This window comes from Python bivittatus, unplaced genomic scaffold (genome assembly GCF_059951505.1).
Source record: "Python bivittatus isolate LINGU-HERP-01145 unplaced genomic scaffold, Pbiv_v1 ctg000120_np1212, whole genome shotgun sequence".
Taxonomy (NCBI): Eukaryota; Metazoa; Chordata; class Lepidosauria; order Squamata; family Pythonidae; genus Python; species Python bivittatus.
In genome coordinates this window covers 2708399-2723007 of record NW_028277037.1, presented here as the reverse complement: position 1 = coordinate 2723007, position 14609 = coordinate 2708399, and the positions used below count along the sequence as shown (strand labels likewise).

Below are 14609 nucleotides of genomic sequence, written 5' to 3'. Positions count from 1 at the left end.
CTCTATATCCATTCTAACATCTCCAAGATGCTTCCAACAACCCCAGCTTATCTCCATCTCCCCCTGCAATGCAGCTATGGGGGTATAGCTGCAAACATGAATCTGAGGTCTAGAGACATCATCATACATCATATTTCTCTTAAATAACTAATGAAGGTTGGAAGAACACCATATAGGGCATATGGTTGCCAACCTCTGCAGTGGAATTTTGCAACTGATAAACTGACCTTTGCATGTTTCAGCCTGTATCTGAGAGTCACATTGAATGGACTCAACCACGCCACGCTAATTTCAAATGAAAAACTGTCCTGTCCCCTAAACATATGTACTGATTGTATGACAACTACAAGCAATTTCAGTAGCTTGTCTAATGTTATGTCTTTTATGTAGACATAAAAACATCTGTAATCTCTTTTCAGCAGAGAAGAGCCATATGCTCTCAGAAAACGTAGCAGTAACAACTTCAAAACTAAGCTGCCCTAGCTTTCACACAACACAAAGAACCACTTAAAAATGTCTACTGTTGGCTTCCCTTCAGAAACATATACATACACCCCCAGAACAGAACAATTATTTACTCCTGCTTTTTCAGCACCATTGTAACTTCAATCACTGAATGAACAGTTGGTAAGTGAGGACTACCTATATTTCCTTAAGTGTGGTCAAATTCTGTCATGTAATATATAAGATGAGCAGCAGTTTATCAAGGAATTGTTCAGGTTCATGAGGAGTTTATTTTGCTCATAAAGTGAGCTAGGATTCACTTCGTGAAGCTATAGAAGTTGTGAAATGGCCAGAACTTCTGTGCACTGCACCAACATTTGAGGTTTGCAGTCTCTAAGCATTAGAGAAAGTCCAAAATCTTTATTGTGGTCAATGACCAATCTATAAAACACTTGGATACATAAAATTGATATTGATTAGCTAATTAAGTAACAGATTTATCAATCAAACTGCTGCTCATCTTACATATTACATGACAGAATTTGACCACACTTAAGGAAATATAGGTAGTCCTCACTTACCAACTGTTCATTCAGTGATTGAAGTTACAATGTTGCTGAAAAAGCAGGTTTATGACTGGTGCTCTAAGTTTGGCTGTCGCAGCATCCCTGTGATTGCAATTCAGGTGCTTGGCAGCCGGCACACATTTATGACAGTTGCAGCATCCCATGGTCACGTGATTGTCATTTGTGACCTTCACAGCCAGCTTCCAACAAGCAGAGTCAATGGGGAAGCTGGCAGGAAGTCGGAAGGCCCAATCACGTGACATCGTGCTTAATGACCGTAGGTGATTTGCTTAATGACTGCAGAACTGATGTCATTAAATCAGGTGCGGCCATGTGTTTCACTTAACGACCACATCATTAACGATGGAGTTGCTGGTCCCAATTGCAGTTGGTAAGTGAGGACTACCTGTAGAGATATGACGGAATGGTGTGATGAAGGCTGCACTCGGGGAGATAAGCATTCCCTTGGCCCCCAACAGGAGTGTGGGAAGGTTAAGAAGATGAGACTGGCACCACCCTAAGGAATTCACGGTGTTTTGGCTTGCTGGCTTGGGAAGTTTAGATTCAGTCCGGAGAGATTTCTGTCTTTGAGGTGGAAGCTAATAAACGCAACAGAACTGTATCTGTACTGTCTCGTGGAGTTCTTTGGGCTGAACCTGACAAGAGGCATTTGAATCTGAGAGCAAAAGGTTTAAACAGAACAGATCAGAGAAAGTCCTTTTTTACTCATGAAGTTACCATAAGCAATCTGTCTTCAGACAAAAAGCATTTTCTAGCCAGTTCCCATCTTGCAGCTATGGCTAAGAAAAAGCCATCATGCAGCTACTTCTAAAACAGTTGGCAGAGACCTCCTTTAGGATCAGGCACCATCTCAAAATATCCCAATATCACTGGTGCACATGAAAAAATTTTTACAATTTGCCAGAGTTCATAAGATCTCATCCAAGAATGGAGAGATCTTGAGAGTTTGGACCATTTCATAAGATTCTGACTCTCTTAGATTTTGTTTTTAATTGTTAATACTAAAAAAAATAGAGATCAGTAGGTGCCATCTGGGGACTTTGGGCAAGTACATCACAAGCAAAACTATATAAGACAAGACTTGTTTTTCTGAAAAAGAACAAAAACAGAGAAGCAACCAGCTATTGGGAAGAAGAAATTATTTTATTTTGTATCTGTAAAACAAGGTAACATACCAACATAAATTGACCTACATTTGAGGAGCATTGAACTTAACTGTTCTAATTTTTTTAAAAAATGGTCAAAAACTTGTCAGTATTAAAAGAAAACAAAGTATTGCCAGAAGCAAATATTGTCCCCTTTGAAAATACCATTTTGTCTTGTCATTTGAAAACAGAAACAGAAAATAGCCCTGGAGTGTTAAGACGACACTTTGAGAACACAAGCCATTTCAGTTTCTGATTGTCTTGCACATTTTACTTACACACACACACGTACGCGCGCACACACACAGAGACTTAAAGAAGGCTTGATGCAACTACCTGAGATAATAACTTGGCCTCTCCATCCAAAAACCTTGTGCTCAATTTTAAATCAGCATCTGAATGTTCAGGTCACCGTTAAATGCAACATCCTGTATGAGAAAAACCATTCAGCTTGGAAGCATAGCTTTCTAGACATGCATCATGTTTTTACAAGATTGGCAAGCAAAACTGGCTTCTTGAAGTCCTAATCATCATCATAGTGTAACTAGCCTCAGACCTCTTGCATGAAGCCCTTTAAAATCCTAATATTCAGTTGCTGTGAATTTTATTCACAAAAAAATAATCATGCTTTGAGTCTTTGTGGCTGCAGATGAGATACACTTGGAGGGGATAATTATTTTTAACAGATATGCATGCTCCTAGTCCTGATGGTTGCAGATATGACACATTTGAACACAGCAGCAATTTTTGCTGATACTTTAGATTAGCTATCCCTATTTTAAACCATATTTAAATGGGGCTTTGATGTTTTTACACCGGAGCCTTAAATGGTATATTCACACGGATTTGCAGTCTTGTTCAGTATTGCTCCCCAAGACCTCTCGCCAGTACACCTAAATTTTATCTCAAATAGATTTAAACTGTTCCAATACTTAATCATGTTGAGTGAAGGAGTCCGAAGAAAATCTGAATTGGGTGTCAGGAGCAGATGACTGTGGATTGCCAGACGTTTCTGAAGAGAGTTGCATTTTGGAATGCAGGGACTTTTTTGTTTATCCCCTTTCAGATCTTCAGTGAACGGGGGAGGTAGGTCACATCCTTGTCAGCCCACTCCCTCTGATGCTGTGGATTCCTGCCCTGAGCAAAATCTTGGTCCCTTGTGGCCTCAGCAGCCTCTTCCAGAATTAGGATAACAAAATGGCATGTTGATTCTTCTAGCCAAGCTTGGCAAACTTGAGCAGACATAGATTGGCAGTGGTGAAATTTATTCCGTCCTTCCCCAGGGATTCAGTGATAAGTAACCAATGAAGTTATGGAGTAAGATGCATTCACTCTACAGGAAAGTTCTGGTCAACAACTGGTTTTGCTGGACAATTACTTTGAGATAAGGTGAGACAAGCCATTTTTCAATCAACTGCCGGAATATCCATTCTTTTGCTCCTTTTGAGTAGAGACACCCTTGTGGCACTCTTCAGAAGCTTAACACTTACTGCCACATGCTGTGCCAAGTCCCCCTACTTTAAATCACATTAAAAGATTATAGACAGAGGAAAATAGGGCTTTGCAAAGCACGAAAAAGGCACCCAACTGCCAAGCAGTAAAACAAAAAACAGCACCCACTCATGTAGCCCACTCTAGGAGGATCCAAGTGAGAAGTATAGACAGTTTCTCTTCCCACCCCCCAGGCTCCATGGCTGTCTCATTTGGAGGAAGAGCTATACACATATTACTATGGGATCAGACTGAAAACTAAAGGCTTAAGACATACATGTTGGTGATGTAGTACCAAAGCCTTCTTATAGCCATTATTTGTGTTACCTCAATTCTGGAATTTTTTTTGGAGAGTTTTCCACGTTTTGTTAAAATTCTCTCTGCAGAGCAAGCCAGTGTTCCTCTCTGCTTTCAAATGAAGATTGTCTCCTGAACGTTATTCTGTAGGGATAGTGAATAGTGAAACCAGCAGCAACTCCTAGTCAGTTGTCCTGCTGTAAGGCTAATTCACAGAACATGCTGTGTCCTAAGGGAACACTACAAAATGGGCCCTTTGGGGGATGTTGACTCTTGGAGTTGACAATAGGATAGCTACATTAGGTGAAAAATTCAGAGCTGGTTTCTAGTCCTCTTCTATCTTGATTTGCTAAAAATGTGTCTTCTCTCAGGTCAGTTACTTGGAACGGGGATTTTGCAAACACCAAGATGATGATGGGTGCTACATTGGGAGAAGGAAGCCTTAAATCAAAAGTGAATATAGCAGCAGCATTTGCCATGTTTCCCAACAACAGCAAACCTTTGAAATGTAGGACATTCATGGGTTGGACATGGCAAACAGTTGCAAAACCAATTAAGTGAACCTGCTGCCCTAAGCCACAATGTGGCTGACCTAGCACTGGCTTAGCACAATACATGAATCCAGCCCTTGTAGCTCAGAGAGAGGATGGTTAATTGTTTCTTGTGGTGAGTGAACCCAGGCAACAGTAGCTTAGCAATTCAATGTGCCTCAATCTGAGTAACTTGTTTAGAATTTAACAGGTTTACGAAAACAAATGCAATCCATCTGAAGTTCAACGTGTTTTTATTTGCCCAACTAAAGCCCAACAGCATTGTTAACTTTGCTGGATTGTGCCCAACTTCTCCTTTTTAAAGAGCCAGACTGTTGACTGACATTCAAGTATGCTCAACATATCAGTTTTAACACTTGCAAGGTGGCCCCGTAAGTTCTGCCTAAAAGCAGAAGTAAAAGCTATACTGAAAACCGGGGTGCAGATTGGATTAATTAAATACTGAAGTGCTCATTGCCCATAAAGATTTAGGTTGAATCTAAGATTTTTGGAGGCCTAAATTAGGTGGGAATTCTTATCTTTTCATTTAAGACTAGGGCACAGATAAAATAAATGCTTTGTTTAAATCAGGCATCTATTGAGGGAAGTAGAGCAATTAAACTACTTTTGCTAAAAATGTTCTGCCTAACAGTGACACCTTGCTTATGCATAAGACTTTGGAATCGTTTGTTGTTAGAAGAGCAAAAGAATATAATTCTAAAGTGATGAAACTGAACATTAAACACAACGGAGACTGAGGCCACATGTTCACACCATTGCATATTCCAAGCATGTAATACATTTTTATTAAGTAGTAACTTTGGTTCTAAGAATTCCACCCTCATTTTTGTAACACTTTGTTAAAAACAAGTAGGCAAGAGCAAATACAAAAAATATTAAATTATGAAAACAAATCCCATTAAGGCTCCCTTTTTAATATTTATATATGTACACTGAGAAACAAGTGAAGACATAAAAGAATAGCCTAACCTAAAGAACTGGAAGGCAATGCTAATTTGCCACCTTAACCAGCTAAAAACTCTTTTAAAAGCATTGATCATTTAAAAAGACAACATTTCTAAAAGGAGACAATCACTTTTAAAATAAAATAGCTCAGCTGAAGATATTCAGATTGACACTTCTGAAAAATGGTAAAGTTATAATCACAATCTTGACTGCTTTCGGCTAATAAAAAGAGCTGAACAATGTTAGAATATTTGTCAAAACCTGATTTAATGTTATACTGCTGGTATTGTTGTTGTTATACTGACCCAAAACAAAATTCTGGATTCCTATGCAAAAAAATCTTGCAGAGTTCTTAGATGGGCCAAAGCAGTGTTTCTCAATCTTGGGAACTTTAAGATGTGTGGACTTCAACTCCTAGAATTCCCCAGTCAGCATGGCTGGCTGGAGAATTCTGGGAGTTGAAGTCCCACACATTTTAAAGTTCCCAGGGTTGAGTAACACTGGGCTAAAGGTATTATTTACATTCTGCTAGATAATAGTCTTAGTATTTCCCACCCTAACCCTATGACTACTGTGTACGGTATCTACAAAATAAGTTTTTCAGTTGTTTTCGGAAACATCTATCCTCACCTCACAAATCTGGTTGACCTCATTCATAGCTACATCAGGAGCAGATTTAAGTCCTTTAATGCATTCAGCAGATCTGGTTTTAGTGCGGTGGAAGAGTTCTTCCCTACATTCAAAGGCTTAGGGGTCAAAATTCATTTGAAATGATGATACCAAGTGTTGTGAACTTGTTGATACCCACTGAGCTGGAAGTTGGCTATGGAATTGGAATCCAGAAGCGAATCTAACTCTCTAGAAGACTAAGGGATGAATTAAATGGCACAGCTTGAGAAACACACAGGAGCTAGTGGATCCTTGAAGGCAAATCTTTTCCCAAAAGGAAAACCCAAAGTGTTCTGAGTGTTCCCACCACCTCAAAATTCTTGGTGCAGTGGGCTAGTTAGAGAAGGGGAAAGGTTAGTGGCAAATCCAATGGCAGTGCGGGTGTACGATCTATTTGCCTCCAGTCCAAGAAGAAGAAATGAAAAGTGGAATTGTCACATACCTGTGTCGCAAAAGAGGCCCACTTTCTCAAAAAGCAAGCTCTCCGGTTTCACCTTTAAGTGGCAGTGCAATCCAGAAGCATATTTTCTATCAATGCCTTTGTATGCACAATTCTAAAAAGACATGGCCCTATAAATCCAAGTCAGCGATAAAATAACTTGTGTCAGGATTTAAATTAGAAGTAAATTAAATCTCAGAGAAACCTATTTCTCATTGGCTTGGACTGATAATGTGATTTTATTCTCAAAATCCAGTGCCTGGATCCTGACACCTTGAGAAGCTTCACACCAAGGGAAAGATTGCTTGTTGTCAGACCCAAGACCGGGGCTGAAGTGGTTTTTCTAATTTCCACTGCCTTCAGCAATGACTAAATACATCACTTACTCATATCAACTGATATCGGTATAAACACTGTCAGGATTTTGCTTGGATGTAATTGCAAGAGGAAGATGAAATGGAGACTGTGGATCTGATCCAATTTAAGTAGCTATTGAATGGGATTGTGTATTGCTAACTTTCTATATACATATTCTGATCCCTACTGAAGACTAGCTCTGAGGGTTTACAGCAATCTGCATACCCAAATGCACAAGTGCAAGAAACATTACACACATGTGACAAGCACTCACATAAATGAACTAAAATCAAGGTTAGGCTACACTGATCACACTTGCTAGAAGTTCTCCCTATCCATGTTTGGTTAGCTTTGTTCCCAGAATACATGTGTCCAGACTTCAGTAGTTTTCTGACACTAGGTTAAAAAAATAAAATAAAATAAAATAAAATGCCATCTATGTATCATGTCCCACTGATGACATACAGGCTAACCATTCCCCAATTGTGTTCTCCAGATGGACTGTACTAAAATCCCATCAACTTCCCACCAACCCTAGCCAGCAGAGTAAACAGCTGGAATTCCTGAAGTGACAAAAAATCATAGTGTGGTCCATCTATAGAAAACTATGGCTTGCTCTTTGAACTCCTATAAAGGATCAACTATCAAGAGGTAATTTTACAAGATGGCCAAATCTAGCCAGAAACGCTGGACAAAACATTGGAGCCAATTCAGGGTTGTCCATGGGTGGGGGTGAAAAGTCTTTAAGTCTTGACTTAAAAAGTCAAGATGGCAGCTGCAACTGCATGATCAAAGCTCTGCTCCTTTTGTCACATGTAAAAAAGGGGAGGGGCTTTGGTCAAATGGTCACAGCTGCCATCTTGACTTTTTTGACTCCCCCATTGTAGATGCCACTGGGCAAACTACAGCTTCGGACTGTTGGAAGAAAGTCCCACCCTGAGATTTTTCTTGGAAATACATTGTTTTTGTCCTTGTCTCTCACTGGAATTCTCACTAGTTGAAAAGGGAAACCAGACAAAGAATTGGATAGTGGAACATTCAAAGAAATATCAAGTTAAGCTAGTCTGCAATCTTATATCCATCTGTCCAGAAGTAAGTTCCTCTAACGTTAATGGGGCTTACCTCCAGGTGGAAATGTAACCAGATTTCATGGAGAAGAATGAAAATAAAGAGGATCTCAAGTTTTTAAGTATTCCACTCCACAGTCAAAGGTCTGACAACATTATTCCAAACTTGCTTGGTTTGTTAACTTTAAAAGAAAATAACAAAGCTGCACAGGACATGAAAAATGGTGCGCAGAACTATTCTTAGTGGTTGCTACTTCTTTGACCAGGAGGTTCTCAGGCTGTCCCACAAACTGCAATACAGCTGAGAATCAGAAACCCAGCTATGCAGTTTTTGAAACCCTCATAAAAGTAAATGTCAACTGCAATGCAGACATAGCGACAAAAGCGTTTGTCAGAAGAATCAACGATAAAGCAGAATTCTGCATAGCAAGGTTGGGTGGATAGAGGGGAGGAAAGAGTTTAGTCACCCTGTGAATGTTGCTGGGCAAAACGTCCGTTTCCCTACAACTGCAGAAGTGACAAAGAATACATGTTAGCAACCTACTGACTGAGGCCATTGCATTTCCCACTTTCTTTTTCAGTTTCCCTCATAGCCATGGTGGTACACCCTACACGCTAGTCATAGATGTGATAAATCCAGCTTCAAGTCTAAAGGAATTTCTATTTACACAAAAGATGGAAAAGGGCAGCTCCATTTCTGAAGCCAAGTTTCCACACTGAATGTAACTAAAAAGTGGTTTCAAAGCACTTTGTTTTCCTGCATAGCAGAACTCCACAAAGTAGGAACAAGGAGGAAAGATGCAGACATGCTAGCCTGAGATGCTCATTAAGCATGATCAGGAGTAAATAAGCAATCCAACAACCCAAATGGATTCCCTATCTTATTTTGGATAGGAAAGCTGGTTGCTTGTTTATCCTCTGATCTCCATATTATTACTGGCAAGTTTTGACTTTTAAGCAGTCATCAATTCACACAGGTTCCAGGAATTGACCTTGTATTGACCATGTTTTTCACCAGATCCAGGGCAAATGGGTCAGACATCTTGGAGAAGTCACTCCCCCACTGCCACTGGGGCTGCAGCTTCAAGTCTTAAAGAAGTTCCTCTTCTAGGAGTTTGGAGCTTCTGATGTTTCTTGGGTTGTTCTTCTCAAATTGCCTTTCACTTTGACAAATTCAGGTGCATTTTCTTGCTCCTCCTGGATTTTCTGCTTCTCAAGTTCAAGCTAGAAACAAAAGAGATTTTTTTAAGGAAAGGAAGGGATCAAGGAAATATATTCAAGGAACATCACTGTGTTTCTCAGAAGTTAAATAAAAGCACTGCTTTGATAGCAGCGTACAAAATGCAGGAGTTATTCTTCTCCAATCTACCCAATTTATCATGGTCATCTGAGGAGGGAGACTATTTCTGGAATCACCTCTGCAGAACAGTTGCTGATAACATTATCTTCTGTGACCTCATCCTAATAAAGCTTAAGCCTTCTAGAATTATCTAAAACTGTTCTCTACTACATCTTCCCTTTGGGTTTTGAAAGAATTTCAAGCTATTCTGTGGTCCCTGATTCATACCTTCCTTCTGGAATCAAGGTCAATAGACAAATACCTTCTTTCCTCCCTCTTACTTGTTCTAGTTTCTGTTGTCGCTTGAGCAGCTCTATTTCCAAGTCTGATTTCTTCTTCTGTGCTTCCTCTTCCTTCTGCTTGAAAACCTGGTCTCTTTTTCGTCTTTCCATCACTTTTTGGAGCTCTGGTTTGTTCTGAGGAGCGAGACCCCTTGCAAGAGAAGGGAAAGACAAGAGGTTGAGCTAGAATTTACGTGACATGTTTGCCCCCTATTACCAGAGAACAGAGTTCATCTGATGAAAAGTTAGTTGTATAAAATGCAATTACTTTTACATTTCACACACACACAACACAATACTCTGAGAAGAAAAATGAATGTTTTTCAGTTCCTTCACCTATCTTGGAGGCTTTTCCCCTCATTTTTCACTGGCAAAGGCAGAAGCTTTTTTAAAGATGATGCCATAGGGATGTAGAGGGTTGTTTTTTTTTTTTTGGTTAATACTGTATTAAAATTCATATCCAATATTTTTTCCCCCTAAAACTATATTGTATAGTTTTTCCCCTACTTCAGCGTATATGGCTTTCGTCATTTAGGATATAAATAATCACCACAAGGTTTTCAAATAAGTGCAGTTTTCTGGCATCTTAAAAACTCATCTATTTTTTTATACAAACTTTCCTAGATTTCAGTCCACTTCATCATACAGAGTCCCCAAGAGAAGAACATTTTATACACACACATTTGATGGAAGAGGAAGAGGTCAGTGCATAACTAGGGAAATAAAATCAAGATTTTTCTTATATTAAACTGTTCTTAAATATGAAGGAATCGTTCATAATTTTCACAATTACCCCTCTGCATAATTTAAAGAATGTAATGGTATATTCTTTATTCTTCTGTCTCTGTAAAATATCTCAGGTTATAACAATTTATACAAAATGGTTGTATAATAGCTGCACCTTTTCCTGGCCTGTGAGCCCTTAGAGTCACTCATGCCTTGTCACCTCATAGATGGACTATCACAACATAAGGACATTTTACATGGGACTAGCCTTGAAAACCATTCAGAAGCTATTGCTGGTCCAGAATGTGGTGGCACCAGCAGCAATGGGCAGGCCATGCTATGCCCATATCACACCAATACTTCATGAATTGAACTGGTTACCCATTAGCTTCTGGGTGCAATTCAAGGTGCCGGTTGTCACCTTTAAAGCTCTACATGGCATAGGGCCTGGTTACTTGAGGGACTGTCTCCTATAGCTTCTGCCCATCCTGTAAGATCCGAGAGTTTATTTGCTCCTGGTCCCACTGATCAAGCAAGGCCCAGAAAGCAGGCCTTCTCTTAACTATACCTGCCCTCTGAAATAGCAACCCCTGGAGATCTGCCGGACCCATACCTCACCAGCCTTTAAAGGAGCACAAAAACATGGTTTTTTCCCCAGGCCTTGTGGAGGAGCACAAAAACCTTTTTTCCCCACCAGCCTTTAAAGGAGCACAAAAACCTTTTTTCCCCAGGTTAAGGTGATTGAGGGGACCTTTTGTCTGTTATTATCTTTGCTGATGGAGGAGAGAGTTGGTTGTTATTCTCTGCAGATGATGCTATCTTTGGGTTGTTGTTGTTGTTTTTAACTATGTGTTAAGTAAAGGTTGAGCCTCCCAGAATCATTGCAAGTGCATAGCCTAGAAACCCAATAAGCAAACGTGCATACATGCATGTAGCATCTAAGTACGTGAGTGCATGTCAGACTCAATAAGTGATTATTCATGAAGAAGAATGGAAAGTTTGGAAAACAAACCGATGGTGGTACCCACCAGTTTCCTTCCTTCAGCAGGCAAAGGTTTGCTTTGAGTTCTCTTGTGGGGTGACCTGGGACACATTGACCCTATGGCAGGGCCTTTTTGTTGGACCCCCCCACCGTTTGAAATGGAGCTGGAGCACGCGCAGTCCTCAAGACTGACTCATGGACTTTCTTTTTGCATTCCATCCTCCAGAGAGTCTCATTTAGAAGAACTTTCCCCCAAGGTTGACTTTCTCATCCTGTTTCTAAAACTCTACTTCTACATTATGATTTAAGGTGTAATAAATAGGATCACCGGTGGGGCTTTGGAGTACAAGAAATTATAGCCTTGGCTTGGAAAAAGTGACACTGCTGCAACTGAAAGATATCGATCTACCACTTTTCAAATCCATTTCAGACAAATGCATAAACATTAGACAACTGAGATTTAAAAAAAAGAAAAGAAAAGAAAAGAACAGTACAGATGAACCAAAGGAAATCAATCTGAGAGGCAGCTCACTTCTTGGTTTGGAGTTAGGCCAATTTCAGGTTCAAACCGGGGGATACAATCCATGTATTTGGATACCGACTTCTGAATGCAACGTACGCATTTAGTTACGTTGCATTTTTTTTGCCATATCAGAGGCTGGGTGCTTCGAGTAAATTCAGGCTCTGCTGTCATGTTTCAGGAAAGCCAATGTTGCACAGACACAGCCTGGCTTGCAAATGAAAGATCAAAGAACTTGAGCTCAGAGAGAGAGAAAAATGCAAACTAGAAAGCATCTTCTTAAGATCCCAAGGCTTTAAAAGTCCCATTATGTGAGTATATATAAATCATTACCTTGCTGGACTAGCCCCAGTATTAGTTCACTAGATGGCACTAGAGTGCAACATATAAAGATGGAAAATCAGCAATGCTTTTCATGAAAAGATGACCATTCTTCACCCGCTCAACATTTTTTTTTAATCATGACAAAAGTGGAAAAATAAGCAATGCAAATTTTAATAACTCCAGCCAGACCTCAAATTCACATATACAGTATCTCTGATTATTTTAATTCATACTGCATGTTTATTCAAACCTAAGATCAGGGATGGGTGCAAAGCAGAAGCACATTTATTTTTATTTAGTTAGATTTATGTTTCATCTTTTCCCTCAGGAGCTCAAGTAGTATGTGTAACACTTCCTCCTCCATTTTTTTCAATGAGAACCTTATGAGGTGGGCTGCGGGGGGGGGGGGGGGAAGAGAGAGAAAGCGGGGGGGGGTGTCTATACTTTACTTTGAGAGGTTCATGGCTCAGGCTGGACATTAACCTGAACTTCCCAGTCATAGTCCAACTAACTGAATTCAGATTCTGAATAAGCACACACTCAGAAGCATCCTGTTCTTCCTACTTTTGGGTTGTGGATCTCAAGATTTGGTAAATAACCAAGGAATCCCCAAATTCTAAATTCTACATTCATGTCCATTTAATTAAAGGTGAGATGCCAACATGTATAAAAAGCTCTGTGGAAGCACTGCAACCATCTCTGCATTTGGCATCTTGCTCTGGTGGGCTTTCAACTAAATCTGGAGGGAGACCAGTACCCAAAACCACAGGAAATGGTGGGAGATCCAAGAGGTTCTTGATGCGCCTTGCAAACAACTTCATCATCCAAAGGGCAGAGAACAGAACTAGAAGATCGGCTATATTGGATTTAATACCAACAAGTGGTCCATGCGTATATCTATCTGGAGGGAGATATGCAATGGGGCACCTCAAAGTTCTGTCCTGGGCCCTGTGCTCTTCAACATTACTTCAAATCACTTAGTTGAGAGGGTAGAAGGAATGCTAATCAAATTTGCAGATGACACAAACCTGTGGGGGACAGCTAACATCTCAGGCTCAAGGTTCTAAAACAACTTGACAGATCTGAACATTAGACCTTATCCAACAAAATGTAAGGCTCTGCACTCAGGTAGGAAAAACTGGAAAAACCAGGTGCACAGGTACAAGATAGGTGGTACCTGGCCCAGCAGTAGTACTTGGGAGAAAGATCTGGATGTTCTCATAGACCACAGATTAAGCATGAGACAGCAGCGTGCTGCAGCTGCCCAAACAACCAATGCAACATTGGGCTAGTTCCACCCTATGCTGCACTGGTCAGACTGCACCTGGAATATTGTGACTGGTTTTGGCTGCCCACACACAAGAAGAATGCCAAAGAACTGGAAAGAATGCAGAGGAGAGCAGCACTGACGATGAGGGGTTGGAGGCTAAACCTTATGAAGAACAGTTAAAGGAACTGGGTACAGTAAAACCTTGGACTGCAAGTAACTTGTTCTGCGAGTGTTCTGCAAGACAAGCAAACATTTCTAATAAATTTTAACTTGATAAATGAGCGATGTCTTGCAATACGAGTAGTACGTGACGCCAAACGTCACATGATCACAACTGAGCCAATGGTTGTTCTCTCTCGCGCTGCGGGATTGTGGGTGATTGTCTCCCATGCTAGTGATAGTGAAAGTCGTCCTACACAATAACCCTCCTCTCTCGTCTCCCTCACACCAGCCACGAAGGTTTTCAAAAGTAAGTGCAGGTTAATTTGTTTTATTTTTCTTTATATTTTGTATTTATTAATTTGTATTATATTACAGTATTGTAATCATTTTTATATGAATATTTTTGGGTTGTGGAACGAATCATCTGAGTTTCCATTATTTCTTATGGGGAAATTCGCTTTGATATACAAGTGCTTTGAATTACAAACATGTTTCCAGAACGAACTATGCTCGCAAACCAAGGTTTTACTGTATATTTAACCTTAAAAAAGAAAAGGCTAAGGGGAGACATGATAGCAATCTTCCAATACTAAAAGGGCTATCATAAGGAAGAGGTCTTTATTCTAAGGAGATTTATTCTTTTCAGTACTTGAGAGTAAGACAAGAATCAATGGGTGGAAGCTTTACAAAGAAAATGAGGAATTTCCTGACTGTGACAGCTATTACACAGTGGACCAGAATTCCTCCTGGAGTCATGGGTGCTGCGTCATTGGAGATTTTCAATGGATAGCCATTTGTCTGGGATGGTCTGAGGCTTCCTGCAGGGAGTTGGACTAGAAGACCTTCAAGGTCCATTTCAACCCTATTATTTTGACATACTGACATATTTGGGGGTATGTGTCATCCCTCAAATGGTTAGGTGCATGTGTAGTCCAGGTTGAACAATCCAGATGTTATAAACAGTAACAGGGCTGGCCAATGAGATTGTATATGATTATAAGTGGAGGAAAAGG

At 40.1% G+C, this 14609-nt stretch overlaps 1 protein-coding gene across 1 annotated transcript in view; it reads right to left on the bottom strand.

The window, feature by feature from the left end:
- Nucleotides 1-2138: 2138 nt before the first annotated feature.
- The window catches only part of FAM107B (family with sequence similarity 107 member B), a 63840-nt gene continuing 51369 nt past the window's right edge, over nt 2139-14609 (bottom strand). Inside the window, exons 3-4 of the mRNA XM_088134835.1 lie at nt 9613-9763; nt 2139-9216 (exon numbers count right to left, since the gene is read on the bottom strand). Of these exons, the coding sequence (XP_087990961.1) occupies nt 9100-9216; nt 9613-9763 (268 nt within the window). The 3' untranslated portion in view covers nt 2139-9099. The remainder of the gene's footprint in view (nt 9217-9612; nt 9764-14609) is intronic.